The 12,872-nt window shown below is 39.7% G+C and overlaps 1 protein-coding gene across 1 annotated transcript; it reads left to right on the top strand.

Annotated features, from left to right (window-relative positions):
• Positions 1-471: 471 nt before the first annotated feature.
• Positions 472-4,099, top strand: LOC110885112 (5'-methylthioadenosine/S-adenosylhomocysteine nucleosidase). Its single transcript, XM_022132813.2, has 8 exons — positions 472-681; positions 787-850; positions 1,743-1,834; positions 2,039-2,145; positions 2,306-2,380; positions 2,497-2,571; positions 3,330-3,422; positions 3,683-4,099. Exons 1-8 carry the CDS (start codon positions 603-605, stop codon positions 3,878-3,880), a joined length of 783 nt encoding a protein of 260 aa, XP_021988505.1. The 5' UTR covers positions 472-602; the 3' UTR covers positions 3,881-4,099.
• The last annotated feature ends 8,773 nt before the right edge of the window (positions 4,100-12,872 follow it).

Below are 12,872 nucleotides of genomic sequence, written 5' to 3'. Positions count from 1 at the left end.
TGACGAACACAAATAAGCAGAACCTAATGTTCATGAACACAAATGGAAACAAACGAACACAAACAATCGTTCATGAACAAATTATAATACACTAAATTTGTAATACACTGACACACTTATTAGATATTTAATTTGTCGGAATTTTAAAGTATTTAAATAAATATAAAAATTAAAATAATGAACTATCGAACACAAACGAACACGTTACCGAACGTTCACGAGCATAAACGAACGAACTCATCCTCTATTCATGTTTGTTCATTTAACTAAACGAACAAAATTTCTTTTTCGTGTTCGTTTGTTTAATAAACGAACAAACACAAACAAACTTCCCGCCGAACGATTCACAAACTGTTCACCGAACGTTTGGTTCGTTTGTAGCCCTATTATCCGGTGATTTAGTTTGCTGTTAAAAAAATATATAATAACTGAATATATAAATAGTAAATACGCATGTTTAGAACCATTATTATGTGGGTCCCACATGGGGAAAAAAAACCAATCAAAGACCTGTTTCCGCCTCCGCCCTTGTAATCACTCCTCAATCCCCCCCTCTCTCTCCCTTCGCCGGACCTTTTAGAGAGAGAAAGTAACCGCCGACGATGGCCACTCCTCCTAAAGAAAACAGCAACCAACAGAATGATCAGCATCGTCCCATTTCTACTATTGTTATCATCATCGGTACTCTCTATATGTACACATACAGATGTGTTTGTATATGTATTCATATTTTTGTTGTTTTATGTTTCCGTATTGTATCTGATCGAGTTGTGTTTTGTTGGGCAGCTATGCAGACGGAAGCACTGCCTCTTGTGAATGCGTTTGAGCTCACAGAGGATGCTGATTCTCTGTGTGTTTGTTGATCTCTCGTTTTTACTTTTTGTTGTTGATTCGATTATTATTTGGTTTTAGGGTTTAGGGTCTGAAATGGTTGTGAGCTGTTAATTTTGCTTGACCTGATTTAGCCTCTTGTTTTGTAAATTTTATCATTTTCTGACTTATCCTGCTTGTGCAAATTATTTGATAAAGCTATATAATTGGAGGTTTTTACTTCAATTTATGGAACTGAAACTTCAAATATGTATGTTGTCAGGCACACAGGCCTAGCCCGGGGCCTAGGCGCCAAGCGCTTAGCAAATGAGGGATATTTTAAGCTAGGCACTAGTATAAAATACCATTTTTAGGGGATTTAGGCATGTTTTAGGCTTGTTTAGGGCTAGTATAGGATGTTTTAGGGTGATTCCTGGCTTATATAGTGGTTTCTGATGTTTTTGGCTGGAATTCGGCCTGGTCGCTTGAAATGGCACCTTTCTAGTCGCAGTGGTTTACCTGCGCTGGGATGCATTTGTGCACCTAGGCGCGTGGCTAGTGCGTTTTTGACAACATAGTTTGTACATGTGGTATAAGGTTTAAATGCTTTCAACAGAATTTATCTCCAATTAATTAGGAATAACAATTGTTCATGTATAGAGGCAAGGTCTCTCTGGAAGCAGCCTCTCTATCCCTATGGATAGAGGCAAGGTCTATCTACATCCCACCCTCCCCAGACCCTATTAGTAGCTTTGCTATTTGTGGGATTTACTGGGTATGGTTGTTGTTGTAATTGTTCATGTATTAGTCTTGTAAATTTATGTGGTAAAAGTCTTTTGTTTGCATTTTGTTGATTATGTTGGAGAAACTATGTGGCTTTTGTGTTCTGTTTTTTTTTTACTATGAATTTGATTTACAAATTTGGCATGCAGATTTCCGAAGGGAACACCTTGGGTCCGCTATCATGGTACTTACAAAGGTTTAAATGTGAATATCATTTGGCCAGGGAAAGATGCTGTTTTAGGTGAGTGTCGGTTCTTATCTTAATTGGTAAAGTTAGGTGCGATGCTAATGCTTGCAATTGACTATGTCATGTAATTAATGAATACATGGTAGTTGGTACACTTAGCTTTGTGCTTCTGATAGTTCATCTTATGATGATACGATGATGAGATGAGATGCGTAGTTTTAATATAATACTTATGTGTTGTTGTTACATGTTCTTCAGGAGTTGACAGTGTTGGCACTGTTTCTGCATCTCTTGTAACTTATGCTGCTATTCAAGCCTTGCAACCCGACCTCATTATAAACGCTGGCACTGCTGGTGGCTTCAAAGTATGATTTTCTTTTAGTATGCTTAATATATTCGCAAACATGCTTTATTTCTTCCAAAGATTGTTTTATTGCAGATGATAATTTTGATGTTTTACATAATCTTAAATGAAACTGCTTATTGTTTTGTGGGGGTATGGTTATAAGCTTTGGATGTTTGCAGGCAAAAGGAGCCTGTATCGGTGATGTGTATCTTGCATGTGAAGTTGCTTTTCATGATAGAAGGATACCAATCCCAGTAAGCTAAAGATGATATTGTTGGATCTATGTTGTCTTTGAACAGTTTATCACATTTTGTAGATAATTTCCTTGTGTCAAACCTCGATTTAATGTATACCTTGATTGTTGGTACAGGTTTTTGATCTCTATGGTGTTGGTTTGAGACAGGGATGCTCTACACCAAATCTTGTGAAGGAACTTGATTTCAAGGTTACATTTTTTTACTAGCTGTTTGTTTACCTCTTAATGGGGCTCTTAATGGTTCAGACCTCTTACTGGTTCAGCACTTAATGATTCAGACTGTTTGTTTCGCAAGCAAATGTCTGAATGGTTCAGACATTTGCCTCTGAATGGTTAAGCATTATAGTGAGTCTGAATGGTTAAGACCTCTAATCTGAATTGGACAGACATTTGCCTCTGAACGGTTAAACATTATACTAGCTCTTAATGGTTCAGACCTTTTACTGGTTCAACACTTAATGGTTTAGACCTCTTACTGGTTCAACACTTAATGGTTCAAACCTTTTACTGGTTCAGCACTTAACCATTCAGAAGTTGCCAAACGGCCCCTTTATATTGTTATTTTAATTAAAATATTCGGTCCATTTCTGGTATATCTCTGTAGATTTAATAATCTGCCGTAATGCTATAGATGTTTCTTTTAATTAGTAGTCGTTTTAACCGGCTTCATTTCTCCAGTAAATTAGTGATTTCGATCCTACTTTACGTAAGGTTTTGCAAACTATGCATACTGATGTATGCAACATGCAAATTTACACCTGCTAATGAAGAAACACATAGTTGCTTTGAATTGAAAACAGCCATTTTGACCATTGATATGGGTGAGAGGGTGTTTTTCTTTGCCTCCAAAAATTTTTGACCAGTGATCTGCGAAGGAGGGTGTCTACAAAGTTTTTCAAACTTATTTTTTGACCAATTTTCAAACTTATTTTTTGACCAATTTTCAGGTTGGTAAACTATCTACAGGGGATTCTTTGGACATGACCCCACAGGATGAAGCTTCCATACTTGCAAATGATGCTGTCATCAAAGACATGGAGGTAATTTTCAATTTTTATTTTCTCAATTTTATAAAAAAAGTACAACATGTTAAATCAAATTCTTTAGTCATCTGAATTAAGAATCAGTTTCATTATATTATTTCTACTTTGCCATGAAATTGATTCAGTTTACAGTTTGAATAGTCAAACATGCGATAGCATACACAAGTTATTGGTTCTGATACGAACGCCCATCCCCCTTCCTCTCTTTATATTGTGGACGGTATCGATGTTTAAAATCAGAAGTGTTGTTTATTCAGGGAGCTGCTGTGGGTTATGTAACAGATCTTTTAAAAGTGCCAGCAGTATTTGTGAAAGCGGTTACAGATATTGTGGATGGGGACAAACCGACTTCCGAGGAATTTTTGCACAATTTGTCAGCAGTGACAGTTGCACTCGGGAAAGCGGTCACACGGGTAGTTGATTATATCGCTGGAAAAGCCGTCTCAGAACTCTAAAGCTACATTTTGGTCAGAAAATTACAGGAACTTGTTCAAATAAAGCATTGGTTTAGATGTGAAGTCTTCATAGCTAGAAATCACTAGTTGACATTCAGTTGCTATATTCTCACCTGAAACCAAAAACTTTATTAATCTTGTTTGTCAAATTATTTGCTTTGTGGAAGCAAAGCATACATCCAATTTTTAATAGAAATGTAAGGGTTGTTTATTTAGGCATTTTGTGGTAAATTAAGAGTCATGCAGCCTTTTTTATTTGTAAGGGTTGTTTATTTAGGCGTTTTGTGGTAAATTAAGAGTCATGCAGCCTTTTTTATTTGCTAGGACAACTTCAACATATAGAATAACCCGGATGGGCCACAAATCATCACCATATCGTCATCACTAATTTTTTTAAGGCAAATTTCTTTTAATCCCTGTCGTTTGTGTGACTTGAAACTAAGACCTCTCCATTTCAAACTCAGGTGTTTGAAGGTTTTGACTCTACCAATGGACCATCATTCCATTGGTATTATCATCGCTAATTGTAATATTAATGTCTTAATAGCATCAGTTTTGGTTTTTCATCTACCTTTGGGCCTTACAAGTCCAGATCATAAATAAAATTTTGAGTAAACCTAAATTTACAACCCTGTAGTTTAGGGGCAAAATCAATTCAGGCCACGTTAAGAAACTTCTTGCTGTCTACAACCTCCGCCTTTGAAAAGCGCTACAGAATACAACCTTTTGTTAGTTGACCGTTTTTAGGAGAGGTAATTTGGTAATCTCACCTCCTGATTAACACTTTTGACACTTTACAACCTTCACCACCACCATCATTTTACAACCCCATCCTCTTCACCTACCTTCAACACCATCGGCCACCATCGCCACCACCGCTACACACCGCTATTGCCACCATCTCACAGATTCATTATGCCCTTACATTTCTTACATCAGCATCACAGACATCAAGGTTTGTTGTGACAAGGATAAACTTTACCTTTGTGTTAGATAAAATAACCATACCTGCCCACAACATTTTGTTGGGTTTCCGTGATGATCGGTCAAAAACTTTATTTATCAAAAACCCGGTTCAATAAATAATAGTTAATTAATTAAGCGAGTTAATTAATAAAAACGCAGTGGAAAAAAAAAACTAATGATCAACAAAACGAAACCCGACAAGATCCGGTTACATGCAAATACAAGTACAGTGAAAAAATTTAACTACCGATGAGAAAGATTATACCTCGGTTAATGACTAACCGATCGAGACACCGAGGTTCAACGAACAAGTGCTAGTAAACGAACCAACGAGACGCGACGTACGGGGGCGGCGCCAAGCGGCGGCCCACCGTGGCGAACAGCGGCGGCAGACGGCAGGTGGCTGCGGCTGGCAGCGGCTTGCTGCGGCTGGCAGTGGCTGGCAGCGGGACGGCGAAGGGCGGCAGCGGGGCGATGAATGCGGCGGCAGCCGTGATAGTGGCCGGCTGGCGGCCCTTGGCCGGTTGCTTTGTGGGTGTTGTGGTTGAGAGCATTTGTGTTGCTACAACTAATATTTTGGTCATCTGACTCTTCTAAAAAACAAGACCCACAACTAAATAAAGAATGTGGACCCTCATGCATGCAAGCCAAGTGGCGTTCATGCAAAATTGCATGTATTTCGATTGGCCAAAAGGGTGGCGCATGACAAGTGGCGGTGGGTGAGAATACCCGTGTCACCCGGTCCATGTACCCGTCTCTCCGTTAATACCCGCTTATGATCATAAATAATTATGATCTGTCTCGTATATTGTTCGTAATAACCAGTTAAACAGGTTAAGTGGATTTTTAGTTCGTTGCCCAAGGTGAAACTCTTACGGGTCAAGACCCGGTCGGCAGCGTTGACTTATTGAACCGGACATAATTTCCAATAGCTCCCACTTGGACGGTCTCTGATAAGATATTAACGCAGACAGCCAGCGGTGTTCTAGCTACACATAGCTGCCCCCAACAGGTCATGACACTTTAAAGTCATTAACCAAGGTATCTTCTCTTTAGCAACGGCTTGCTACATGAAGGTAGTAGACTTATGGCAATTCTTCATCATCTATCCTTTCTGTAAAAGACATCAATTGAACAATGAGACATGGATCAGATTCAATCTCATATGGCGTTCAATCATTATCGTTCTCGTTCACAGAGTCAAAGTGGTCCAATCAAACACACAGTAAGTTTGGGTAAGGCCTTACACTTCACCAGTTTGAATCAATGAGGGCGCCCAAATGTCTAACTGTTATATATAATGTAAGAATACAGAATCCCATCTTGACTACATACAATTGAGAGAGATGAATTTGGTAAAAACCAAGAATTTCAAGAAAGAACTTTGTTACAGGCAAGCGAAAGTTGCCTTCACAAAAGAAATCCCAAAACAGAGTGATATACCCAGCCAGAGCATCTGCTGCCGTCTGACCCTCCTCAAGGTATCGGGCACCCCAAGTCTCCGGGAATCTAAAGTTCTGAACCAGGCCGTCAAAAGTTGCCCTAGGCCATTTCAGCGGTGGCAGTTCAGCAGACATTTCCTCTGATAAATCTTCGTGATATTCTCCAGTTGACATAAGAGGAAGAAAAAACGGTAATCTCTTTCTCAAACAATTAAAGAAGAAAGGAAGGGAAAAAGTTTTCAACAAAACAATGATTGCACAAGGAGGTTACCCAAACGTTATATATACTTATCGCAATAAATAGCATCGGTAACCGTCACAGCGACTTGTCCGGATATCACAGTTCTCCAAGCAGCAGGAAAAGTACACACGTGTTTGCACGCGCGCGTAAAAAACACGGATAGTAAAATATACCTGACAGTGACAGCCTGTCACACAGCCCTGACTGTACTATCCATTAAAGTCAAAGATTTTCAAAATCTTCAAAACAAAATTAAATCTTCTCATAGAAGATTCCTTATTTTTCGCGCCCAAAAGCGTTTCCCTCTCACAAGTCCAGTGCTCCACTTATTTGCATAAGTACAACACTAGACTGGGGGGACTTGAAGGGGTAAGGTCCCAAAAACCTCATAATAAGTGCTTGGGACCATACCACAACCTGGCACCTTGCGCGGCCGCGCACTGGTCTCACAAAAAGAAAGGCTTAAAAGGCCCACAACAAGTCAACACTTGCGCCCAAAGGGAACCATAAAACCTTGCGCCTTCCCTACACAAAACAAAGGATAAGAATCCGGAGTCAGGTACTTCCGCTTAATATCCAGACTTGGATATTATTTGTCCAAGACTTGGGGTTTATTCACCTGTTTCCACACGATAAGGCGTCACACCAGATTGCAGCAGTAATCTTCTAGAAACAATACGATCGTGCACCACCAAGACGGTTACAACCGTCTGGACACGTGTCACTATATCAGCCGTCCCTAAATTCACAACGAATGCATGCAAATGAAGAGTAATCTTCACTTAAGTCACTTTACACGTTGCAAATCCCTAGCCTTTTGTTGGAACCCGAAGGTTTATTCATGTAGGTTATTAATGTTTAGGGGTTGATCTTGTAATTATCTATTCTTTATGTTTTGGGTTAATTAATGTGGTTTGGGCTAGTTAGAGATGTCGCATGGGCCTAGGGGTTTCGGCCCTATATGTTTTGTATTTAAACAACCTTAGTCACTTGATTAAGGGTTGTTGATTGTGGTTAGAGTTGGGGGCGACATAAGCATAGGAACCGAGTTCCTTACGAATTCTTGTATCAGTCTTTGGAAATCATTGAATGCAAGAGTTCGGTTTGTTCTTTATTCATTGTTTATTGTTTCATCTTTATATTTATTCTTGAATCAACTTGTGTTTGATTTCCGCGCTTTCACAAGTTAAGATTGATATCATTGAGAGATCCTCACGGGTTTTACAATTGGTATCAGAGCCATTGAAGCCATTCAAGGGCTCGGTTTTGATATCATTCGGATTCAAGAATTTTCATATACTACTGATCCGTTTTTGTTGAGTGTTTTGCAGAAATATTTATCATCTGTTCTTGACAGAATCATCGAAAAAACACTGATTTTGGTTTGTTGATTTCAGTCTTTGGTGTTTGCTGAATTTTCGGGAAATTGGTGGTCAACAGATTCAAAGATTACAATATCTTTGAATTTTGGAAATTGCTGAAAAGTCGGGATTGCGAGTAAACAGATCTTATCACTTATTGTTTTGCAGGTCACGACTCGCAATCATCCAGTTGCGGCTCATCACGCTCCAGTTACGACTCGCAACCATCCTTGGTTTCGGTTCATCCTGCTTCAATTGCGACTCGCAACCAGAAGATTGGTCTCCACTCGCAATCAAAGACATTACGACTCGCAACCTTGGTTTCGGCTCATTCTGTTTTGTTACGACTCGCAACCTTTCCAGTTACGACTCGTAATCACTGAAGATTTGACTCGCAACCTCATCAGTTTCGACTCGCAACCTTAGGAGATTGACTCGCAACCCCGTTTGTTTCGACTCGCAACGACATTGTTTTACGGACTTTTGGACTGTTGACTTTGGACTTAATAAAATTAATTAATTAATTAACTGATTAATTAACCATGTCATCGAACAACAGTGAACTGTCTGCCCTAACTCAACAACAAGAACTGGACTCAAAGCTTGGAACCACAACACGTATTCCGAGGTTAACTGATGCTAATGACTTTCCCGAGTGGAAGTGGCGCTTTGAACAGCATCTGAAGGTTAAAGATTACAAGCTATGGCGCAGCATCTTGAGAGGACCTAGGGAGATTATGATGGAAAGCCCTACAGAACCAGATGTCAAAATAAAGAAGCCTCGAGAACTGTATACTGAAGATGATGTGCTCATTGTTGAAGAAGATGATCGAGCTCTTTCCTACTTGACCATGGGTTTGGGTCCTAATATTGCTATTGGTTTTCGCACCTGCAAATCTGCCAAAGAATTATGGGATTCTCTGGTCGAAGTATATGAAGGAAACGAAGATATGAAAGAGAGCCGAAGGAATTTGCTGCAACAAAACTTCAACAATTTCAACCATATTTATGGTGAAACGGTAGATAATCAGATTCAAATGTTTGTCAAACTGGTGACTCAAATGCAAATGGAAGAAATTCATACCACAAACGCATCCACCAACAGACAACTCCTTAATGCACTGCCCAAGAGTTGGGATCATCATGTAGCCATGATCAAGAAAACCAAAGATCTTGCAAGATGTACCCTGTCAGAGATGATCTCACATATCAAAGCTTGTGAATTGGATGATAAGCAGAGAGAGACTAACTACAAGAATAGCATGCTGGCTGCAGGTTTCTCAATTGCTCCCATCACATCTAGCGACAGTAACACAACTCTTCTGTCACAAGGAGGTTTTCAGATGTTTCGCAATACTTCCTCCGTCTCTCAAACTTCAGGAAAGGTGCACGCATCTGGATCCTCAAATCAAATCGTCTCTCCAGCTTCTCCTGCTTCAGTTCAAAATGCTGGAAACGTCTCTACTGTTGCTCCTGCTTCCGCCCACTCTACAAACAATGAAATGATGGCTTTCTTCGCAAATCAGTCAAAGGAAAAGCTAGACATAGCAGCTTCAGTGATCAACTGTTTGAATGCTTTTATTGCAGGGAAGCTTGATCCACCAAAGTGGAGTCCTGATGATCTGTCACAGATTCATCCAGACGATGTTGAAGAAATGGACATTACCTGGCAGATGGCAATGGCGGCATTCAGAGCCCAAAAGTTTGTGAAGAGAACAGGTAAAAACAGGTGGGGTAATGCTTGGAATGGAGCTGCTAAAGTGCCCTTCAATCTTCGATGTTTTAACTGTCATGAGGAAGGACACTATGCTCGAAACTGCCCGAAGCCACTTGTGAACAGAGATCAAACTCCTGCAACTCCTGCTCAACCAGCTACTCCTAATCGAGAAAGGGCTCTTGTGACCACTACAAGTATAGCAGATGCTGCCGCTTCTGGAAGTCCACAGCCGCAAGGATTAGCACAAGCACTGGTGGTGCAGCCCAACGTCAACTTTGATTGGTCTTCGGAAATTGAGCGTCTGAACATATCAGCTCCAGAGAATCAAACTGCTACTTCTAACATTGCTTTCATGACCTCAAGTGAGCATGACCCTAAGCCAGAGGAAGAGACTGCAGCTGACAATTTTGCTTTCATGACTCAAATCCTGTCAGCACCTGTCAAAGGTCTCACCAAAGAAGAGGTAATTTCAGTTTTCTGCACTCCTGAATGTAGGGAACGAGTTGAGGCTTATAGAATTCACAACGATGAGCTAATCGAAGATTATAATGAAATTAAACGGAAAAATTTCACTTTAACTAAAAATGAAAAACTTTTCAAAGAGAAAATCGAAGCTCAGCGTAAGGACATTGTTCAACTCAAGGACGATGTCAGTGTAGCTACAGCCCAACTCATGATAGTCAAAGAAAAATTGTGTGAGGTGACTAAAGAACTGGAGAATGTAAGAGATAAATACCAAATAAATCAATTAAACATTAAGAAATTCGATTCCTCCAGTAAATTAGTCAAAAATCTGTGTGATCAACAATTGGCTTACTCTAAAAAGAAAGGGTCGGGATTGGGTTATAATCAGACTCCTCCTCCATACAATAACAATTACACTTATTTACCAATGACTGAGGAGGAGATATTGAACGAAAGCAAAATGACTTATGGCTCACCTAGCAAATCGTCTGTTCATAACAGACATGTTGAGCCACAAAAGTCCTCACCTTTAAAGTTTGTTCCTAAAGGCTCAATTGATCCTAATGCTTCATTGTCATGTGCAGATAATAGCTCTGAAGTAAAGTGTGATGATGTTCATGGGAGTGAACCAGTTGTTATTTCAAACGTTTCTGAACCTTATTTTGAACATTATTCTGAACCAACTGAGTCTGACATTGCTTTTACTAGTTCTTTGTTTGCGTCGTTTTCTGCGTATGTTTCGTCTTGTGAGCCTGTTGTTTTGGGCAAAACTGATAATGTTTGTGTGGATGATTTGAACAATACGTGTGGTGATGATTGTTTTTCAGCTAATGCTTGTGATACTAACATATCAAATGTTTCAGCTTGTGATAATGTTACAGGTGAGGTCCCTCAGGATGCATTCAGTGAAACCACTGAAACGACTTCTCAAGAAAATCAAGTGTATCCTGATTCTTCTTCTGAATCTGTCTCAGTGGGTGTCCCTAATGTTGAATCTAGTGGGACCCCATTGGAAACTGTGTTAAACAATGAATCAGAATCTGTGTCACAAGATAAATGCTCTGAGGAAATGCATGTTGATGAAACTTCTTCAGGATCAGAAATGGAACCTGAATCAGTTTCACACGACAAATGCATTAAGGAAGAGCATATTGTTGAGACTTCTTCTTGCTTGGGAAGTGAACCTGAATCAGTTTCAGATGATAAATGTGTTGATAAAACGCATTTGGATGAAACTCATACATGTTCAAATTCGGAATCAAGATTAAGTGAAAATGAAAAGGATGTTGGTCAAAACGAGAAATCATCAGAAGAAAATCTGTTAAAAGAAAAACCACAAGTCAAACATATTCAGAAAACTAAAACGTTGAATCACACAAAATCAAGCAAACAGAGTCCAAATGTCAAAAATATTCAAAATGTGAAACGTCAAACATGTTTTAACTGTGGCATTGCCGGTCACATTGCCAGAAATTGTGGTAAACTCCCAAGGACACCGAACAAGAAACCATCAGGGCGGAATCAGAAGGTCACGTCTAATCGATATCACTGTTCGGAGTCCATGAAGTCTGCAAGGACTAAGACGATGAAGAACAACGATCATCATAGGACTAGACCTTCTGATCAGGATTGGAATGCAGCCAAACGCCATAATCAATATCAGAATAGACAAACAAATTTTCAGCGTAATCGAAGTAATTCTTTTGGTAACGCATTTGAAAGTTTAAATTCTAACTGGTCAAGACAGTTTTGGAAACCTAAAGTCAATGGCATGCAATCCAATCCAATGAAATCATATCATCAAAAAGTCGCCAACAAAAATGTTTCAAAATTTCTGAATAAAGATAATTTAGTTTGGCAGAGGGTAACGTATTTCGATGCTCAAGGAAAACCCAGATCCACTATGGGCTGGGTTCCTAAATCTAACTAATCCCGCTACTCGTGCAGGAACAGCTGTGGAGGACTACCGTGCGCCTCTGGTACATGGATAGTGGCTGTTCCAGGCACATGACAGGAGACTTATCCCAACTTGTGAATGTCAAAGAATTTAATGGCGGATATGTCTCATTTGCGGGAGGTGAATCTGGCAGAATCACTTTGAAAGGAACTGTTCAAAACGGTGTTCTCAGCTTTGAAAATGTCAATTATGTTCCAGAACTGAAACACAATCTGTTAAGTATTTCGCAGATTTGTGATCGAGGGAATTCAGTTCATTTTACGAAGAAGGGATGTCATGTTCTTAAGCCTGGGATTGTTATTCCAGAAGACTGGTTCTTGATGACAGCTGAAAGAAAGGGAAATGCTTACGTCATTGATATGAACAAGAAACCGTGTGAAGAGATCACTTGTTTATTTTCAAAGATTTCAGAGCATGATGGTCTACTGTGGCATCGTCGACTTGGGCACGTGAATATGAAAAATCTGAACCGTCTAGCTAAGGGTCAATTGGTACGAGATCTTCCGATCAAGGATTTCATGTTGGTGGAGAAATGTGTTGCTTGTGCGAAAGGGAAAGCTCATCGAAAACCTCATAAGACTAAACCAGTACCCTCGACAAAAGCTGTACTCGAACTACTTCACATGGATCTTTTTGGTCCAGTGAATGTGCTGAGTATTGGGAAGAAAGCTTACTGTCTGGTAATCGTCGATGATTACTCTCGCTACACTTGGGTGTATTTTCTCAGTCACAAAAATGAAACTGCTGTCTTGGTGAAACAATTCATTGCTTTGGCTGAAAATCAAGCGAGTACTAAGGTGAAGGTTATTCGATCAGACAATGGGACAGAATTCAAGAATGTTA

Source organism: Helianthus annuus, chromosome 10 (genome assembly GCF_002127325.2).
Source record: "Helianthus annuus cultivar XRQ/B chromosome 10, HanXRQr2.0-SUNRISE, whole genome shotgun sequence".
Classification (NCBI taxonomy): domain Eukaryota; kingdom Viridiplantae; phylum Streptophyta; class Magnoliopsida; order Asterales; family Asteraceae; genus Helianthus; species Helianthus annuus.
Note: the sequence above shows the minus strand (reverse complement) of the source record. Positions and strands in the feature narration are given on the sequence as shown.

What these genes read in the sequence shown, in the direction of transcription:
- LOC110885112 (XM_022132813.2), top strand. Translation starts at nt 603, where the DNA reads ATGGCCACTCCTCCTAAAGAAAACAGCAACCAACAGAATGATCAGCAT. An exon ending in TACTATTGTTATCATCATCG is followed by an intron (nt 682 to 786) that starts GTACTCTCTATA and finishes TTTGTTGGGCAG; the next exon opens with CTATGCAGACGGAAGCACTG. An exon ending in TGAAGGAACTTGATTTCAAG is followed by an intron (nt 2,572 to 3,329) that starts GTTACATTTTTT and finishes ACCAATTTTCAG; the next exon opens with GTTGGTAAACTATCTACAGG.